The sequence below is a fragment of the Numida meleagris genome, chromosome 5 (assembly GCF_002078875.1).
Source record: "Numida meleagris isolate 19003 breed g44 Domestic line chromosome 5, NumMel1.0, whole genome shotgun sequence".
NCBI lineage: Eukaryota > Metazoa > Chordata > Aves > Galliformes > Numididae > Numida > Numida meleagris.
This window is the reverse complement of record NC_034413.1, coordinates 13,670,741-13,687,503: the sequence shown is the minus strand read 5'-3', so window position 1 is coordinate 13,687,503 and position 16,763 is coordinate 13,670,741. Positions and strand designations below refer to the sequence as shown.

At 53.0% G+C, this 16,763-nt stretch overlaps 2 protein-coding genes across 8 annotated transcripts in view; both read left to right on the top strand.

Annotated features, from left to right (window-relative positions):
- ENTPD1 (ectonucleoside triphosphate diphosphohydrolase 1) overlaps window positions 1-4,013 on the top strand; it is a 30,624-nt gene extending 26,611 nt beyond the window's left edge. For all 5 annotated transcript variants that reach the window (XM_021399307.1, XM_021399308.1, XM_021399309.1 and 2 more), the window contains 3 exons: window positions 33-149; window positions 356-493; window positions 628-4,013. In XM_021399307.1, coding sequence (XP_021254982.1) covers window positions 33-149; window positions 356-493; window positions 628-834 — 462 coding nt within the window. In that variant the 3' untranslated portion in view covers window positions 835-4,013. The remainder of the gene's footprint in view (window positions 1-32; window positions 150-355; window positions 494-627) is intronic.
- CPN1 (carboxypeptidase N subunit 1) lies at window positions 4,905-13,469 on the top strand. 3 transcript variants are annotated; one of them, XM_021399311.1, is made up of 9 exons: window positions 4,905-7,391; window positions 9,130-9,326; window positions 9,466-9,621; window positions 9,710-9,892; window positions 10,443-10,554; window positions 10,706-10,845; window positions 11,058-11,157; window positions 11,940-12,058; window positions 13,203-13,469. In XM_021399311.1, the coding sequence occupies exons 1-9, from the start codon at window positions 7,169-7,171 to the stop codon at window positions 13,332-13,334; spliced, it is 1,362 nt and encodes a 453-aa protein (XP_021254986.1). In that variant the 5' UTR covers window positions 4,905-7,168; the 3' UTR covers window positions 13,335-13,469. The 3 variants fall into 3 exon arrangements, with proteins under 3 accessions (XP_021254986.1, XP_021254988.1, XP_021254987.1); XM_021399313.1 differs by lacking the exon at window positions 4,905-7,391 and adding an exon at window positions 8,216-8,574; XM_021399312.1 differs by lacking the exon at window positions 4,905-7,391 and adding an exon at window positions 8,607-8,717.

The window sequence follows — 16,763 nt, the reverse complement described above, 5'->3', positions numbered from 1 at the left end:
TCCTGCTCAGGTTAAAATTTTCTCTCTTTCAGGCCTTTTCTGCTTTCTACTTTGTGATGAACTTTTTGAACCTGACAAGTGAGGTCCCCTTCACCCTGGACCAAGTGGCCAGTGCTATTCAGAGATTCTGCGCCCGGCCTTGGAATGAGGTGAGCAGCACTGCTTCTCTGCGGTGAGGCAGAGCGCCTGAATCCCAAGTGTTGCTGATGCTTCTCAGTAGGATGCGTGGCTGGGGGTAATTTTCAAGGCAGGCATGGGAAGATTTCCCTCAGCACCTGCAGTGAATGCTCAAGTGCAAGCTGGAGCTGCAGGAGCCTGGGTTTAGCAGCCTGGTGACTTCTTCATCCTTTCCTAGGTGAAGCTACAGTATCACCAAATCAAAGAAAAGTACCTGAGTGAATACTGCTTCTCTGGGGCCTACATTCTCTCCCTACTGAAAAATGGCTATGGATTCACTACAGAGAACTGGCAAAGGATCCACTTCCTTGGAAAGGTGTGTTTCATGGTGTGGAGGGCTCTTCCCTGCTGACTGATTGCCCCCCTCTGCTATACAGCTTTGCCCATCTTCCTTAGGGGTGCTACTGCCCTGGCGCCTTCCATCCCTGATTCTGCTCCTCTCCATTTCAGATTGGCAGCAGCGATGCAGGCTGGACCCTGGGCTACATGCTGAACTTGACCAACATGATCCCCGCAGAGGAGCCTCCCGCACCCCCTCTTTCCTACGGCAGCTACGTGGGGCTGATGGTTCTGTGCTCCCTCGTGCTGGTATCAGTGATCCTGCTCGCCTGGCTTCTCTTCCACAAGCCCAAGTGCCTGCAGAAGGGGATTGTCTAGGAAGAGCTATGGAAGGAGAGGGGCCCCAGCTGCTCAGGGCTAGGAGCCCACTGCAGACCAGGCTGTAGTGCAGAGCTCCTCTCGCTGAAGTTACTGACTGTGTACAACAAGGGCATTTGTCTCTCTTAACTCTCACTTGCACTGACAGATGTTGGGACACCAGGCTCGCCACCTCTCTGCCAAGGACAGACAAGCGAGCGTTCCCTTCTTGAATGGGTCGTATTTTCATTCACTGAAACTCTGCTGCTTGTTTTTTATTGCCTTGTGCACAGCATTATGAAGAGAAAAGCAGCACCAATCTTTGGGAGCCAGTGCTCCTGCAAGAGTAATCTCAGGGTCCCACATGCCACTGAGCTCTTGGGAGTGGTCATGCAGGGTGATCCGGCTCCTCCTCTGCTGAAGCTGTTCCCAAGAGCCATTCCAGCAGGGAAACTGCACCAGCACACCTCTGCTTGCCAGGCATGGTCACCTGCAGCCAGCTGGCCCTCAAAGGCTGGTCATACTCCCAAATGTCACTCTGGGACAGGAAGGGATGAGAATGAAGAAACTGAGTGTGCTGGTGGTCATCAGTCCTTAGCTGGGCTCTGGCAGCAGTCTGCTCCTTTCACAGGTGGCAAGAAGCCTCTTTCCCATGTCTTCCTGATGTTGTTGCTGGACCAAAGCTGGCTCACTGTTACACTGAGCCATTCCCATGTCCCTAGGGTGACTGTGTATCAAGACATGAGTTCCCAGCCAGACAGTGCTGATTGTTGTAGGAAAAGCTCATCTTGGCCAAGGATTCTTGTCAAGTAGTGAGCACATGTATCTAGAGGAACTCTGATCTGATCAGCGTGCCTCCAAGTATACACCCACTAAAGCAATCCAGTGTCACTGTGCTGATCATACAGCAGTCTCTGATCTAGGGAAAATGTTTATTGGGCCATGTCCCTTTATAAAAAGACAGCTGGAAACAGTTAGCTAGCATAAGCACACACACAGCCGCTCTTTCCATAAGCAAAACCATGGAAAATTTGCCTTTCTTTCCCTCATGGCTTAGGCTACTCCCCAGACAGTAAGACCTAGGTGCTATAAGTGCACTTACCACAGCCCATCTTCTAGCACACAACTAGATGGTGCCACTGATCAGGTTTATGAATCACTTTCTTCCATTTCTCATTCCTTGGTCCAAAATAGAGAGAGAAGTCAGCAATTTTTATGGTAATTGGAAACCACTGGTGCCTGTTTACCTCCCAAGAAATCTAAGAAATTTCTTCTCCTAATGACACATATGTGCAGGAGGCCAAAAGAAAGCAAATATTGTGGAGAGAAAGGCATGGCACAGTCACCTTCACCTGTTTCCCTGAGCAAAGCTGCAGGAAAAGCAGGAGTTGCAATCTGGATGAAGCTTTCTCCTTTGGACAAACACAGATGAGCTCAGGGCTTTTGTGCCCTCCCAGCTTGTCCTTCTGCCCAGTGCAGGCTGGAAAATGTCCCCTAGGTATTTCTAGTTCATGCCTGGAAGTAGGAGCCATGACATATTGAAGGTAAGAGGAAATGTACCCTGTCTTATGGTAAGATGTTTGGGCAGTTTTTCAAAAATGTCTTATTTTTGTTCTGAATTATCTGGCTTTAGCTTCTGATGGACCTTGATCTGTCAATTTGAAAAAGACTAATTCTCTGCTATCTAAATCCCCTCCTTCCTTGTTGGTGCTTGGAATTCAGCATTGTATCATATTAAATATTGACCTTCATTCTGTAAAGTGCTTTGTCTTGACCTCACATGTAGCTCCTGAGTCAACTTCTATAAAATTTTGTGCATTTGAAGTTTGGACACCAAAGGTTTCAGCAGCAAGTGGTAGTAGATGCCCTAACACTGTATATAAAAGTAATAGCCCCTGTTCTTGATCTATACACTTTTCCCTATTCATGTATCTCAGGATCAGATCTGTTCACGTAAGGTTTTAAAAGGAGCTGTTTTGTTCAGTTTAGCTATTGCAAGTTGGCCTTATTTTCCCACTGTGGCAATCCAGAATGGCTGCTGTCTCGTGGCGTACATCAGTCTTTTATCATGAGATGTTTTGCCTTCTGCATGGCTCTGCTGAAACACATACTGTTCTAAGAACATTTCTCCAAGTGATCAAGGTCAACCCACAAATGACATTTCCCCACACTGTCTGTTCTTCCTCTGGTTTGTTTTATCTGTAAACACAGAGATGGGAATTCATCTGGAGATGGAATCTTCTTTCTGTCATTTTCACCAAGGACATGTATATAGATGAGATTAACAGTAATCTTAGGTCACGGTAGAAAGGTAGGAGATCTCATCACAGAGCAGGCAGCTGCCAGTGCTGCTTAGCTTTGTCTGGCAGACCCATCGGGAAGCTTCTGAAACAGATGCAGAAAATCCATGTGGAAGCTGGTGTGGAGAGAGGGACTGTGCCAGTCTGCTGTCCTGGTCCCTGCTAAGGATTTATGTCAGAGGAAAAGAGCTGAAGTACAGAACTTGAGAGAAGAGCTTCAGCAGTGCTTTGTGTCTTTACTGCAGGTACTACAGTATTACCATTGCAAGCCTTTGCTACCGGAGTCAGGTGATTGCCTGGTATCATGGCTTTCTCCTGCCTTCCTTCTGTTCTGTTCACAAAACGACAACAAAAAAAGGCAAACATGGTTTGAAGGCAAACCGAAAGGCCCAAAGGAGATAAATACAAGATATTAATTACATTATTTTTAAAACTTATTGACTTTTAGGAGACATTTATGAGACAATCCTCAGAACTAGTATTTCTAAGGAGATACCAGGTATGGCATTTAAATCAGTGAGCAACCTGAGGCTCCAGGAATAGGTTGGCCAAAGGCATCCTACTGTGGTGAAACCCATATCACTGGCTGTGTTTGAGCCTTCTCAGCAAAGGGTGTGGTTCTTCTTCCCAACAACCGCCTCTGCCATTGCAGGACTCCATCTGTGGGAGCTGCCCAAAACCCTAGGTCAAAGATGAGATTTAATGAATGTTAATTTCCTCGCTTCTGTGCCGTGTCTGACCCAGCAGTGTATGGCTCAAGTGTGTGTTCCAGAGTCACTCAAGGATTTCACCCACCATGAATACTATGAAAGATAGCGGGGGCAATTTCCAAATATGCCCGATGGTAGTAATGTCATATCATTTCTTTTGTTAATACAGTTGATCTGCCTCTCTGATAAATATCTGTGCCTTATTTCTAATTTGATAGAATCTGGCTATAATTTCCAGCTCCTAGCTCCTGTACAGTCTTGCTTTTCTGGGTTAAAACATATTTTAACACCACATGTTCTTGTCTTGCAAATATTTATATGCTGCTCAGCTCCACTGAGCTGTTCAGACCCCAGCCCCTGGTCTCTCCTGTCACTGTGTTTTGTCGCTGGAAGCCCTGAGAGCTGCTGCAGTGCTGCAGGGTGAGTGGCATGGCATGGGGGCTAGGATGCTGAGTGGTACTGTTTGGGAAGGTTTCTTGCAGGGGACTTGCTCACTTGGCTGAGCACAGGAGCAGTCTAACCCCTCTGGGACTGATGACTTCCATACCTGCAAGGTCTCTCCCATTCACCCCAGAGCTGGGTCTGAGGCAAAACTGTTAGTGTGACTGACATTCTGGGGGAGAGAAGAGAAAGCTGCTGGGTGGCTGCAGCTTTCCCACCCCTCCTGCAGAGAGCAGCCCACCCCATAGCAGACCCTAAAAAGTACCTTTCATTCCTTACCCAGGGCAGCTGGCTTTTCCCTCTGTGTGGGCTGAGGACAGCAATCCTTGTGCCCTGCCACTCAGCTGTGCACTTAATGTGGCTCAGCCCTGGTGAAATGGGTCTCAGTTTGTTCTGATACGCACACCGATCTCTATCCTTATCACAATAAAAACTTCGTAATCCGTGCCAGCGATGTTGTCACACTGCTTTCCAGAAGATGGGAATGGCCCATGGGTAGGATGGAGCTTTTGGCGTAGAAGATGGAAAAAGTCTTGAGGTGAGATTTCCTCTCCTGTCAGCTGCCCGCTGCTCTTCTGGATCAGATCTGGAGCTCCTGGTGGCTGGAGGCACAGCATCCCCTGCCAAATACTGTCCCTTCCTAGCTCCAGGCACCTCCTGGAAGGCACCTAGTGCCCAAATCTCATCCTTCCTTGGCTTCATTTTATCCTGACCTCCCCAAAGCAGTTTGTTCCCGCACCACACTGCAGGACTGCGTTCCTCTGTCCTTGCCATCCTTCTCTCTCACCCCAGCACCACTGGCTCTGTGCCCTCATGGCGATCCTGCAAAACAGGTGAAGGATGCGGGGCTGTGCCTCTCACTTCAGGGCCACAGCTCTGCCTCTGCACACAGCTGCAAACCAGCCAAGGCAAACATGCTTGTCACTGCTCATTTTTCTTTCAGTGCATGCTCCCCCCAGTTTGCTCGTTCTTACAGCTCTTAGCTTGAACTTTCCTCACACTTTCCAGCCTTCCTCTAGTAACAAGATGGCTAGAATGAAAGCTCAGGAACCACGAGGGGTCTGCCCAAGGCCAGGATCCTGTCACCTGCACGAGCTGAAGAGCAGTGGGGTTCAGGTCTGAGATTTGGGATTTGCATTCCTCTCCCTTTCGCTGCTGTGGCACAGCATGTTCCTGCTCGTGCTCCCCCTTCTGCTTCAAAGTCACTCCATCTTGGAACATCTGGGGGGGGGGGTGATGATTTGTCCCAGATGTATTTGCTGCATTTTCCAAATGATGTCTTTGTTTACTTCCTGCACCGTTTCTATGTTGTTTGTTTCTGCTTCCATCAGTGTTTTAACATGTTGGACATGTGCTCAAATGCTTGAATCTGGCCCTGTGTAGCTAATGGCTGTGGATGCCCCGTGGATGTTCCCTGTGATTTCATCCCACTCCCTTTTGCTCTCATGGAACTCTCAGCTTTGATGAGGTAATTTCATTGTGCATTGTGTGCAGAGCTATTTCCTTTTGTTTGATTCAAACCTGCTGCCTGGTGGTGGGCTGCCTCCACTCCTGCGTTATGGATAACGCTGACTAATTCACCAGACCCATCGTGCGTGAGATGTGTTCTCCGCCCACCCCAAATCTTGCTCACAGCTCTTTTTTAGGATCTAGCATTCTGCCGTTTCTTTTTCTTGTTTCCCACGTCAGTGTCACCCATCTCCATAGGAAAGTGCGTGCCTTTCCACGTGTCCCCTGGCAGCACCTTTCCATTTCAGCCTGCCGCTGCCCTGTTATACCCTGCTTACAATGGCTCCCAGCAGCCTCTGCGGCTTCTCCTTGGCTTCCTACCGGTACTGGGAAGAGCTGGCACCCAGGGCCATTTTGCACTAAATAACAAAGGACAGTGTGAAACTGGTCCTATGTGGTCCTTGGATGTGCATTGCTGTGAAGTTGAATGGCAAACAGGGGAGTGGTGGGATGGAACTAAGTTGGAAGAAGGCATTAGTATGGTTGCTCTCTTTCCAGCCTGCACTGCTTGCATTGAAGCTATGAAGAGGGTCTCCTTGCTATTGCCTTTGACGGAGCAGCAAAGTAACTGTTTGGAGTGTTTTAGCAGCACTGAGTTCATCCATGGGCAAAGCACCATAGGTGACTGCACACCCCCGGGGCGAGCACGTCTGTGACAGACAGGTGAAGGGGAATCGGCTTCCTCCAAATCCAGAATAGCTCTGCAACTATTTATAGCCAGACAGCGGGGCCTTTTCAGCTGCCTTTAGGCTTTGGGGCTCTCTTCTGCTGCCCAGTGCATGTCGGAGGGCATCATCGTGCCCACCACTCCTCGCGTGGCAGAGCTCTGTACCGCAGCATCGCACCCCGCGCTGCACTCTGACTGCCCGGCTCTGCTGCTCCTGTCCTTGTCCCCATCCCCGCCCCCGTCCCTTGCCGCGGGTGTGCGGGGCAAGCTGGGGCCGTACCGACGCGGTGCCTCCGCCGCTTCCCCAGGAGATGGGGCAGGAGAGCAGCGCGCCTCGGAGCAGGGCCGGGGGAATCCGCCCGCGCCGTGGGAGCCCCCACCCCGCCTCGCTCGGCTCTGCCCCGCGCAGGGGCTCGGTCACGGTGCGTCCCTCCCGTGGGGGCCCCGCGGGGCCCCCGCTCCTCCCCGCCCGCTTCCAGCCCTGCGCTGCCGCCGCCCGGGGCGCGAGGTCCTGTTTGCCGTCCGGTTAATGAGTGAGCCGCGGCGCGGACGCTTCCCCGACGGCGGAGAGCGGGCCAGCAGCGGACGGCCGGGGGAAGCATCCCTGCCCCCGCTCCCGCCGCCCCCCGCCCGCAGGTGCAGAGGGCTGGCACTTGGCGGAGGAACTGGAAAGAGCTGGTTCCACTTTGCACTTTTGCTCCGGGCGGGGAGGAGGGAGCCGGGGGCCGATGGCGGGGTGGCTGCGGCCGCTGGCCGGAGCCCTGCTCCTGCTCGAGGTGACGGCTGCCGTCAGCTTCTTGCACCACCGCTACGAGGAGATGGTGCGGGCTCTGTTCCGCGTGCAGAGCGAGTGTCCCTACGTCACCCGCATCTACAGCATCGGGCGCAGCGTCGAGGGCCGCCACCTCTATGTACTGGAATTTAGCGACTACCCCGGCATCCACGAGCCCCGTAAGTAGGGGGACGGGGGACCGGGATGGGGCGGCCCCGACAGCGCTCCCGCTGCCACGCGGCACCACGAGGCACGGCCGGGAGCCGCTTCTCTGCCCGGGCCGGACTCCCGGTGCCGGAGCTCTGCCTTTGGGCACGCGGCCCCGGCGCGTACTTTGGCCGCAACTCTGTTTATAAGTGCAGGATGACGCATGAGAGCTCGCCCCAGCACCCACCTGCCCCGTCGCCCCGACCTGCCCCAAAACCAGAGGCGGGAGGGCTGGTGCTGGGCCCCCGCAAATCTCCAGACCCGCACCTGGTGCCGCATGGCCCCGCTGCACCTTGGCAGCAGCACATGGAGATGTGGGCAAGATTCTGCCTGCCTCCTTGCAGGATCTTTTGCCTTTTGAAACCTTTGCTTGCTCACCAGTGCGGGGGCTGACATATCCAGGCAGCGTGGTCCCCTTGCCAAAGGGCACTGGTCATGCCCCGCCAGGCTTTGCACTGGCAGAGCCACAGGATTGCAGCTGGGAGGGCTGTGGGAGGGCACTGGGCAGAGGCTCAGCTCGACCTGCTCCTAGTGTTCAGAGCGGCATGGACTTGTGGCCCTGCTTCTGGGCACTTCCACATGTATGGTGTCTTTGGGCACTGCAGTCTCCTTTGAAGGCCACGGAAAGTAACTGAAAAGGAAAGCTTTAAGTCAGTTGGCTTATATGCAATAATTTGGGCTTCTTTGTGTGAATAATGCTTAGGGGTCTGTGTGTCGAGAAAGGCTGACAAGTCCTGCTTCAGACTCAACGCAGAGGAGGAGAAGTCCCTGCTTTTTTTTTTTTAAATGAAGGCAGGACATAACCCTGGGATGTTCTTATAGATTTAATAACTGGATTACCTAATTAAGTCAGTTCTCAAGTCTCCTGAAACCTAACCAGATCAACACATATCGCCCACCCTCAGTGTCCTTCTCTGAGGCATGGCAATCCAAAGGTCACAGGCAACAAATATGGAAAAGCAGTGTCTTGTGCCAAAATTAGGATTGTTTTAGCATCTGTCTTCAGCATGTCTGGAGGCATTGCTGGGTTCTGAAAGCACTGTTGGGTTCTGGAGGCATGGTTGGGGTCTGAAAGGCATTGTAGGGTTCTGGAGTTGTTGTTGGGTTCTAGAAGCCTGGTTGTGTTTTGGAGGCATGCTTGGGCTCTGGCGCATGGTTAGGTTCTGGAGGCGTTATTGGGTTCTGGCACTGTGGTTGGTTTGTGAAGATGTGGGGTTCTCCAGGCATGGTTGGGCTCTGGAGGCATGGCTGGGTTCCAGAAGCACTATTGGGTTCTGGAAGCTGCACACACCCAGTCAGTAGGTGCCATTTTTCCTGGCATTGTCGCAGACACCAGGGATCGTTGCTGGTGGCTGAAACCTCAGTGCAATGAGAGCCCAGAGCTCTGCCTGCCAACACTCTGTTTTGTCTTTACATTTCATGTGAAAGTTGGGCTCCTTTTTTAGCTGAATTCTCCCAGTATCTCTCACCCTACCAACACTGGTTGCATGCTTACTGCAGAGGCAAGCAGCAGCCCAGTGGTGAGCCTGGGCTGTAGCAAAACAGAGGCAGCCCACATGAGGACCACGCAGCCATCCCTCACTAAATTCTGCATTTTCCAAGGGAAGGGGCTATCTCATGCCATTCACTGGGGGTCCCCTGGGCTCCCTGCAGTGGGAAGCGGCTCCCCAGCCCCAGCTGATGGTGCCGCTGCTGTGTTGCTCTCCCCAGTGGAGCCGGAATTCAAGTACGTGGGGAACATGCACGGGAACGAGGTGCTGGGCCGTGAACTGCTGCTGCAGCTCTCCGAGTTCCTGTGTGAGGAGTACCGGCAGGGCAGCGAGCGGGTCACCCGGCTGCTGCACGACACACGCATCCACATCATGCCCTCCATGAACCCTGACGGGTACGAAGTGGCTGCCAACCAGGTACCAGGCAAGCGAGCGCTGCCTCCAGATGGTAGGGGCAGAAAAACCCTAAAAGACAGGCGGCTTCTCCGAGTCCCCTTTGCTGTGGCAATGCTGTCGCACTCTGTTCTCACCCCTACAATGACCCTTTGCCCCACAGGGCCCTGATGGCATTGGGTACTTGACGGGGAGGAACAACGCCAATGGTGTGGACTTAAACCGCAACTTCCCTGACCTCAACACGTTCATGTACTACAGCAGAGAAATCAGCGGGCCCAACCACCACATCCCACTGCCCAACAACTGGAAGAGCCAGGTACTGGCCTGGGATGCTGTGAGTGCTGCAGCATCCCCCCTACAGCACTGATGTGCTCATCGCAGCTCTTCCCTTCTTCTCCTCCCAGGTGGAGCCCGAGACTTTGGCCGTGATCCAGTGGATCAGCAGCTACAACTTCGTGCTGTCGGCCAACCTGCACGGCGGCGCGGTGGTGGCCAACTACCCCTACGACAAGTCTCAAGACCAGCGGTTCCGGAGCCACCGGCGCACAGCCAACACGCCCACCCCTGACGACAAGTTGTTCCAAAAGGTGAGGACACGATGCTGGTCCCAACAGCACTTGTTGTGCCTGTGGCTTTTCTCTATTGTTTGAATGTCCCAGAAAACTGTGCCTTCAGTCACTGCTTCCATTAGGAAACACAGAAACCGAGCACAAGAATAAGCATTAGAACAGCTAATGAAAAAAATAAGTGTGAGCTGGAGCTCAGCCCTCCTGGGAAGCACAGGGCTCGCCAGGACGTGCTCAGAGCAGGGCTGCAGCCTGGGGCGGAGGCGAGCAATCCACACACAGCCTCCCAAAGTCAGAAATGCAATGAAATAACAGTGCTGCTGGCAGAATGAGGATGTGCCAGCATCTGAACTGTACCACTGCATATGGAGTGTGCACTAGGACACTCAAACCACAGTTGCTTTTCAAATTGTCTTACACAAAGGAGAGTCTCTGGGTCCACTGTCCAAATTTGAACCCTGCCTTCATATCTAAATATAAATAGCAATGTTTGAGAAGGGCATAAAAGATGCCAGAAACACAAGTTGCCCAGACTTTCCTAATACACATTCTCCTGGCCACGCTCTTTCAGCTAGCCAAGACATACTCATACGCCCATGGCTGGATGCACCGCGGCTGGAACTGTGGGGACTACTTCGTCGATGGCATCACCAACGGGGCATCCTGGTACTCGCTCAGCAAAGGTAGGGCAGGGCAGCACCTGACCCAGTGGGGTGCAGGGCTGGCAAGACACCCCAGGGCTGCAAAGGAGAGAGAGGCAATTCTGGTACAAGGGCTGGGACATGGGGTTGAAGGACCCTTGCATTTCCCTGGCCACTGGTTCTTCTCTTACAGGTATGCAAGACTTCAATTACCTCTACACCAACTGCTTTGAGATCACCCTGGAGCTGAGCTGCAATAAGTTCCCCCCCAAGGAGGACCTGGAGCGGCAGTGGATGGCCAACCGGGAGGCACTTGTTGCCTTCATTGAAGAGGTGAGGAGGTGATCCGGGACCTGCACCCCTCTCCTGCAGCCCAGGTGGCAGGGGAGCAGCAGGCACTGGGAGCACTGGGGTGGGGAGAGCCAGCACGGCCAGGGGAGGGGGATAGTGGGGCCGTGCCCAGAGCTCTGCCCTCCTCCTGTGCCCAGAAGTGCCCTCCTGAGCAACAGAGGGGCATTAACTCAGAACTGTCTTCCTCACTGCAGATTCACCAGGGCATCAAAGGGATGGTCACAGACGAGAACAACAATGGCATTGCAGGAGCAGTGATTTCTGTCCAGGGAATCAGCCACGATGTCACCTCTGGTGGGTCTCCGGTCCTTGCGTGGTGCTGCTGTGCTCTTCAATTTGCCCCACAGCTCCCAGGCTGTCATTTGCGGTCCTGCCCCCTGTATCAGAAGTTTGGCTCTGTCATCCTTGCAGCTCTCTTGCAGGTCCCCCTCCACCTCCTCCCTACCAGGCTGAGCCCACCTCAGCTGAAATGACAAAGGCTGCTTGTAGTGGTGACTCAGATTTGCAATGCCCATGCAGTTCCCTAGATGGGCATATACTCAGATTCTCTCAGTAATCCATGACATGCTGCTCCTCGCTGTTGTCAGCCGCCATCCCTAAGCACAACAGCACACAAAGTGCTCCCAGGGGTTCCTTACATGGGAAGAATCAAGCAGGGGAGCGGCCAATCTGATGGGAGATTAAAGCTGCTGGTAACCCAAACGCAGCCAAATTATACGTGATAGGAATTAAGGGTTGTGTAATGCACAGGGAGTCAGACTGGAGCTGTGGATGCCCTTAGGCCTGCTCCTGTCTGACCAGCACCTCCCTGCCAAGACCGGTGCAGCCAATGCTGCCGGGCATTGTTATTTGGTGTTTACTGTGGGCTGACTTCTGCTGCATGGCACTAGGGAGACATCACCTGCAAGCTGCTAGCACAAATCCGGCCTCACATTGCCAGCAGGTCAGGAAAGGCAGCTAAAAAGTGCCGGGGGTTTGGAGAACGCACATCCTTAAGGATGGGTACTCAGCGAGTGCTGCTGGAATATCAGTTTCTCCACATTCTGAGAGCTTTCTCTTCTCACCTTGTGTTCCAGGTGAGATGGGGGATTATTTCCGGCTGCTGCTGCCCGGCACTTACACCGTCACAGCCTCAGCAGAGGGCTACCAGCCCCAAACGGTGACAGTCACCGTGGGCCCAGCTGCACCTTCACTGGTGAGTCAGACATGGGACTCCAGTGGCTGCCAGGGTGAAGGCAGTGCCACACGCCCTCTGTTGCTCACTGAGGAGCCTCAGCTGCACCGGGCTGTTGTGCTGGCTACCCAGCTGGGGCTGCTGCTCCTACAGTGCCCTCCTGAGAGCAGGGTGTGCAACTCGAAATAAGTTACAAAAACAGTGGGTGCTGAGCCCTTGCCTTGGGAACAGAGCGGGGCATCGGACGCAGGCTCTGCTGAGGATGGGTGAGAGCCCCCCCGGCTGCAGCATCCCAGCATGCCTGGTGCTCCGTGCATGCGCTGGTAAGGCTCTGCCTTAAATACACTGCAGTGGTCTCCCCTCCCTCCATCTCTTCATCCCACCCTGCCCAGCCTCTGAAGTCCTTCCAGTGCTGCTCTTTTCTCAGCATTAGGAACCTTCTAATTTTCAGCCTAAATTTATTTATGGTCAGTTTATCCCTATTTGTTCTCATGCCAACACAACATGTGCTTTAAATAGCTCTGCTTCTTCACGGGTATTTATTTCTCTATGTATTTATAGAGAGCTGTCAAGCCCAGTCCTGGCCTTTGTTTTGCTGGGTTAAGCACCCTGCTCTTTGGTTCTCCTTTAACAGATTTTTCTTCCCCATTACCTGCTTTGTTCCCTGGTGGTCTGACTTCGCAGCCCACCTGTCCCTGTTTCCCTCCGCCCCTTCCCTACCGTGAAGGAATTTGTTTGCCTTGTTCCAGCCCTACCCCACAGCCATTTGTTTGATCCTTTTTTGGTTGGATGGAAGTTTCTCTCCTGGATTTTCTTTTTGCCTGGAGCTACCAGAAACAGTCATTACTGAAAGATTGATTAAGCAGGATTCAGCTAATGAGATGCATTTGAAAAGGTCTGTTTTGTCCTAAGCTGTTCTGTGTACTAAACATTCACAGAGATGCAAAGCGATGCATTTTCTCTGCTCTCTGGTGAGAAAAGATGAAGAAGGAGTCTCACTCAGCCACTTGCCTTTCAGAGCACCAATGTCCCATTGTATCCCAACACTGGTTGAGCCCCTGATTGGCAGTGCTTATCTTGGCCAAGAGTTAGATTGGAAGACATCAGCAGATGCAGGTCCTGCAGAGCCAGCACTGCTACATGGGTGGTGTTATTCTTTCTCCAGGTGCATTTCCAGCTCAAACAAGACGTGGTGAGGAAGGCCCCAGAGCGTAAAGCCTCAGGCACACGTACGAACAACAAAACCCTTCAGAAGAAGGTAGTGCCCAGAGCTGTGCGTTGGGGCACCCAGAGATGAGGACAACTCGCTTGGCTGAGAGCAGAGGGAAGCCCTTGCACAAGGCCAGGCTGAAGACTCCAGTCAGTGAACTTTCCAACAGTCCAGCATTAAACTAGCCCAAGTTACTAGGTTATTAAATGAGGAAATATTTAATCTCTGAGCAAGTTGTGAAGTAATTATCAGCAGAATGCACCTGGGCAGTGTGTCTGGAGCTGCTCTCCTGCCCTCAGCCCATACAGGAGAGCTCTGCTCCCTTTGCGCATGGACTTGGTCACTGCAGCCCATGTGAGGTGTTCAGACACTGGTGCACAGCAAGGAGAATGAGTCCAGGCAGCGAGTGCTGCCCTTGCAACCTGAGCACATGGATCCTGGCTCCAGTCTATGCTGTGAGCACCGTGCTTCTCCCTCAGGTAAGGACAGTTGTCTATAGTTAGGAGATCAGTTTTAAAGCAGTGATTTGTCCAGCTCTGCACACAGCTGGGGTCCTACACAAAGGACAGCTCATTCTGGGTGGCAGCATCACATGGAGGAATGCAACACTGCTGTGATGTAGTGGTCCAAGGTCATCTTGTGAGCAACGTCACATCTATTTTGCTGTGCAGATGGGACTTCCTGGTGGCTCACTGGGATTATTTATAGTCAGGATGAAACGGTACACACCGGCAAAGGCAATGGATTATCCTGTCTCCTTATGGCTTCAGATCCAAACCAGATGGCTCTCTGAAGGGGCTGCTCCAGCCAATACAAGCTATTAGTCTGAGCAAGGAGCAGCTAGGTGAGAGCTGACGAGCAGTGGAAGGCGTGCAGGACAGGTGGTTTCTTGTTCCTGTGAGACAAACTGACTGAATCTGGGGTCTGTCAGTGTGCTGGAGGGAAATGTGGATGCACACCAGCCAGCAGTGTGTTGTGCAGGTACTGTGTATGCGGGCTGCAGCTCAGTTAGAGAGACATGCTCCAAGTCCTCACTGTCACATCCTCTCCTGTCTGCCTCAGGGTGCTGGTAGCATTTTCAGCCCTAGCAGTACACACACTCTTGTATGTCTGCCTGCTAACAGAGGCTGTCTCTCAACCTTTCTTGGAAAGGCACGACAAACCATCCCTCAGAGGGTATCTGTTCAGGCTATTACAGAGAAGTGCCAGAAGCAGTAGCACACGTTGCCATGGCTGTGAGTGGTTTCAGTCTGCGCAGGTCACTGTGGGCCAGGGATGGTGGCCAATTCCACATTCATAAAATCTAGAGAATTCAGATTCTCTGAATTTTTCACACCATCAGAAACCCAGCACAGTCACAGAGGCTGCTGGCTCCTGGTGCTCCCATGTTGCCCTCTGGTGGTCCTAGAAAATGTAAGACCATCCCAGTTCCCTTTGCTTTCCAGTGTAGGGGTGAAGGAGGGGGATTTCTTTTCAGGGGCAGGACAGGAGGCCACCACATTCACCTCACAGTCTGCTGTGGGGCTCTTGGCACAGTGGCGAAGCCAGAAGCTATGTGGAAAGCTTTTTGCCCTATAAAACAGTTTCCACAAGGCTTAACTGTTGTGAAAGAGCCTCCCTCTTCAGGCTGGGATTTGTTCAGCACATTCTCCTCCCAGCTCTGAATACTTCTGTGTTGAACATTTTGGTAAAGCTCCACTTGGCCGTGGTCGAGCTCTCCACGTGAAAATACGGTTACAAAATGTTTCCGAGACAGCTCTGTCCAGCCCACCTCTCCAAGGCTTGCCATGAACTTCATCCCAAGTGTTGCAAGAAGCTAAAAACAGTGCTAACGCATTGGACACAACATCTGCTGTGCAGTGGTTTCACGTCCTTCGAGGCTGCAGCCACGGTGATGGCAAGTGGCAGGTCTGTATCACAGTGCTGGTCCCTCCCCATCCTCTCTGGGACACTCGCAGTTCGCAGACCACCTCCTCTCATTTCATGTCCTTCCTTCAGGCTGCAGAGCCCCAGCCTGCCCCAAAACTGCAAGCAGGGCTGTGAGGAGCGGTCCTGGTCTGAGGCTGGTGGGATCTGTGTGTGTGACGTGGCTGGCATGAAGTAGGCAAAATAAAGGGAAAATACAAAGAGCAGAACTCCAGGAAGAGCGAGGCACCTTTGCTGGGTATGTTAGCAGAGGTAGGCTGGTGGTGGCAGTGACCTGAGAGGCTGCAGGAGCACAGGGAGGATGAACCCTCCAGCAATACTGAGGTTAAATGAGAGAGCTAGAAATGGTGATTGTATGAAAAACAGTTTGTGAAGTAGAGGCATGCAGGGAGACACATCTCACAGATAAAAATATACAAGCCTTTTTTAAGTGCATAGCTTTTCTTGGAACGCTGGAACAAAACCAGACACAAAGCCAAGGATAAGGTTGGCTGGAAGTGAAGATAGCAATGAAAAGCTCAGAGCCACCATGTAAGTAACAGCAGAGGCAAAGGGAGAAGAGGGACATGGCCCTGCCCGGTTGCATATAGTCCAGTGCAGAAGTTAGTGGGAAAAGCTGGGGGTCTCAGGCTTCAGGGTTTGTTGCCATATGAGGGGCTGGGTTTGGGCTTAGTTTCCAGAAAAAGACTCACTTGGATGGTGTTATTTCTGTCTTGGCATGTATGAGTTCAGACCAATTCTGCTGCTGCCTGCAAAGGGCTGTGCAAAGGGATGCTGCTTGCCACCTGTCATTAGCCCCATTCTGTGCTGTTTCCACAGCCTTGTGAATACAGACACCTGCAGGGTCATTTTATGGTGCCCTGGAGTACGCTGCGGAGCTGCATCGAGCTCCTTGCTGATGGTGTGCGGTTCAGATCCCCTCTGTGCCTCTCACTGGTCACACAGTCAGCATTGAGAGCTCCCAAGGAGCGCTGCACAGTGGCCAGCTCCTTCTGCTCTCACACCACGCAAGCAATGCTCTCGTGTGCAGCCCCCTGGCAGGGGCTGGTGTCCATTCTCCAGCTGCAGCAAAGCATGCACAAAGGCCGTACCTGTGGGAACAGCCCCCAGTCCTCGTGCACCCGGGCTCTGCAGCAGCTCAGCGCTGTGCCAGCCACGAAGCAGGCAGGCAGCCAGCTCCAAGCTTGTACATGCCCGGCACAACTTCCACGGCCCCGCTCCTCGCTGCTGGCGAGCCAAGCTGTGATCGCGCTGGTTGCCATGGAGATGTGTAGCTAAACGCCCAAACCGGTGCCAAACTGCCCTAACTGAGACGTGGGGCCACGCAGCGTGGTGCCGTACCCTTGGGACATGAAGGCTTTTTTTGGCCTAGCAGGAAAAGCAGCCAGGGACCAGCTGTGCCGGACCTCGGCGCTGCGCAAACACCCCCTGCTAGCTCGGGCTGCGGGGCAGCGAGTTGTTTTTCCCCATCTCGGTGCTCTGGCGGCTCAAGAGAGAGCGCACACCGCGCGGAACGGCTCCTCCGCCGCTGCCCGTGAGGGGGTACAGCCGCGGCCGCAGCCTCCCCGCACACCCACGCCGGGCCGAGCC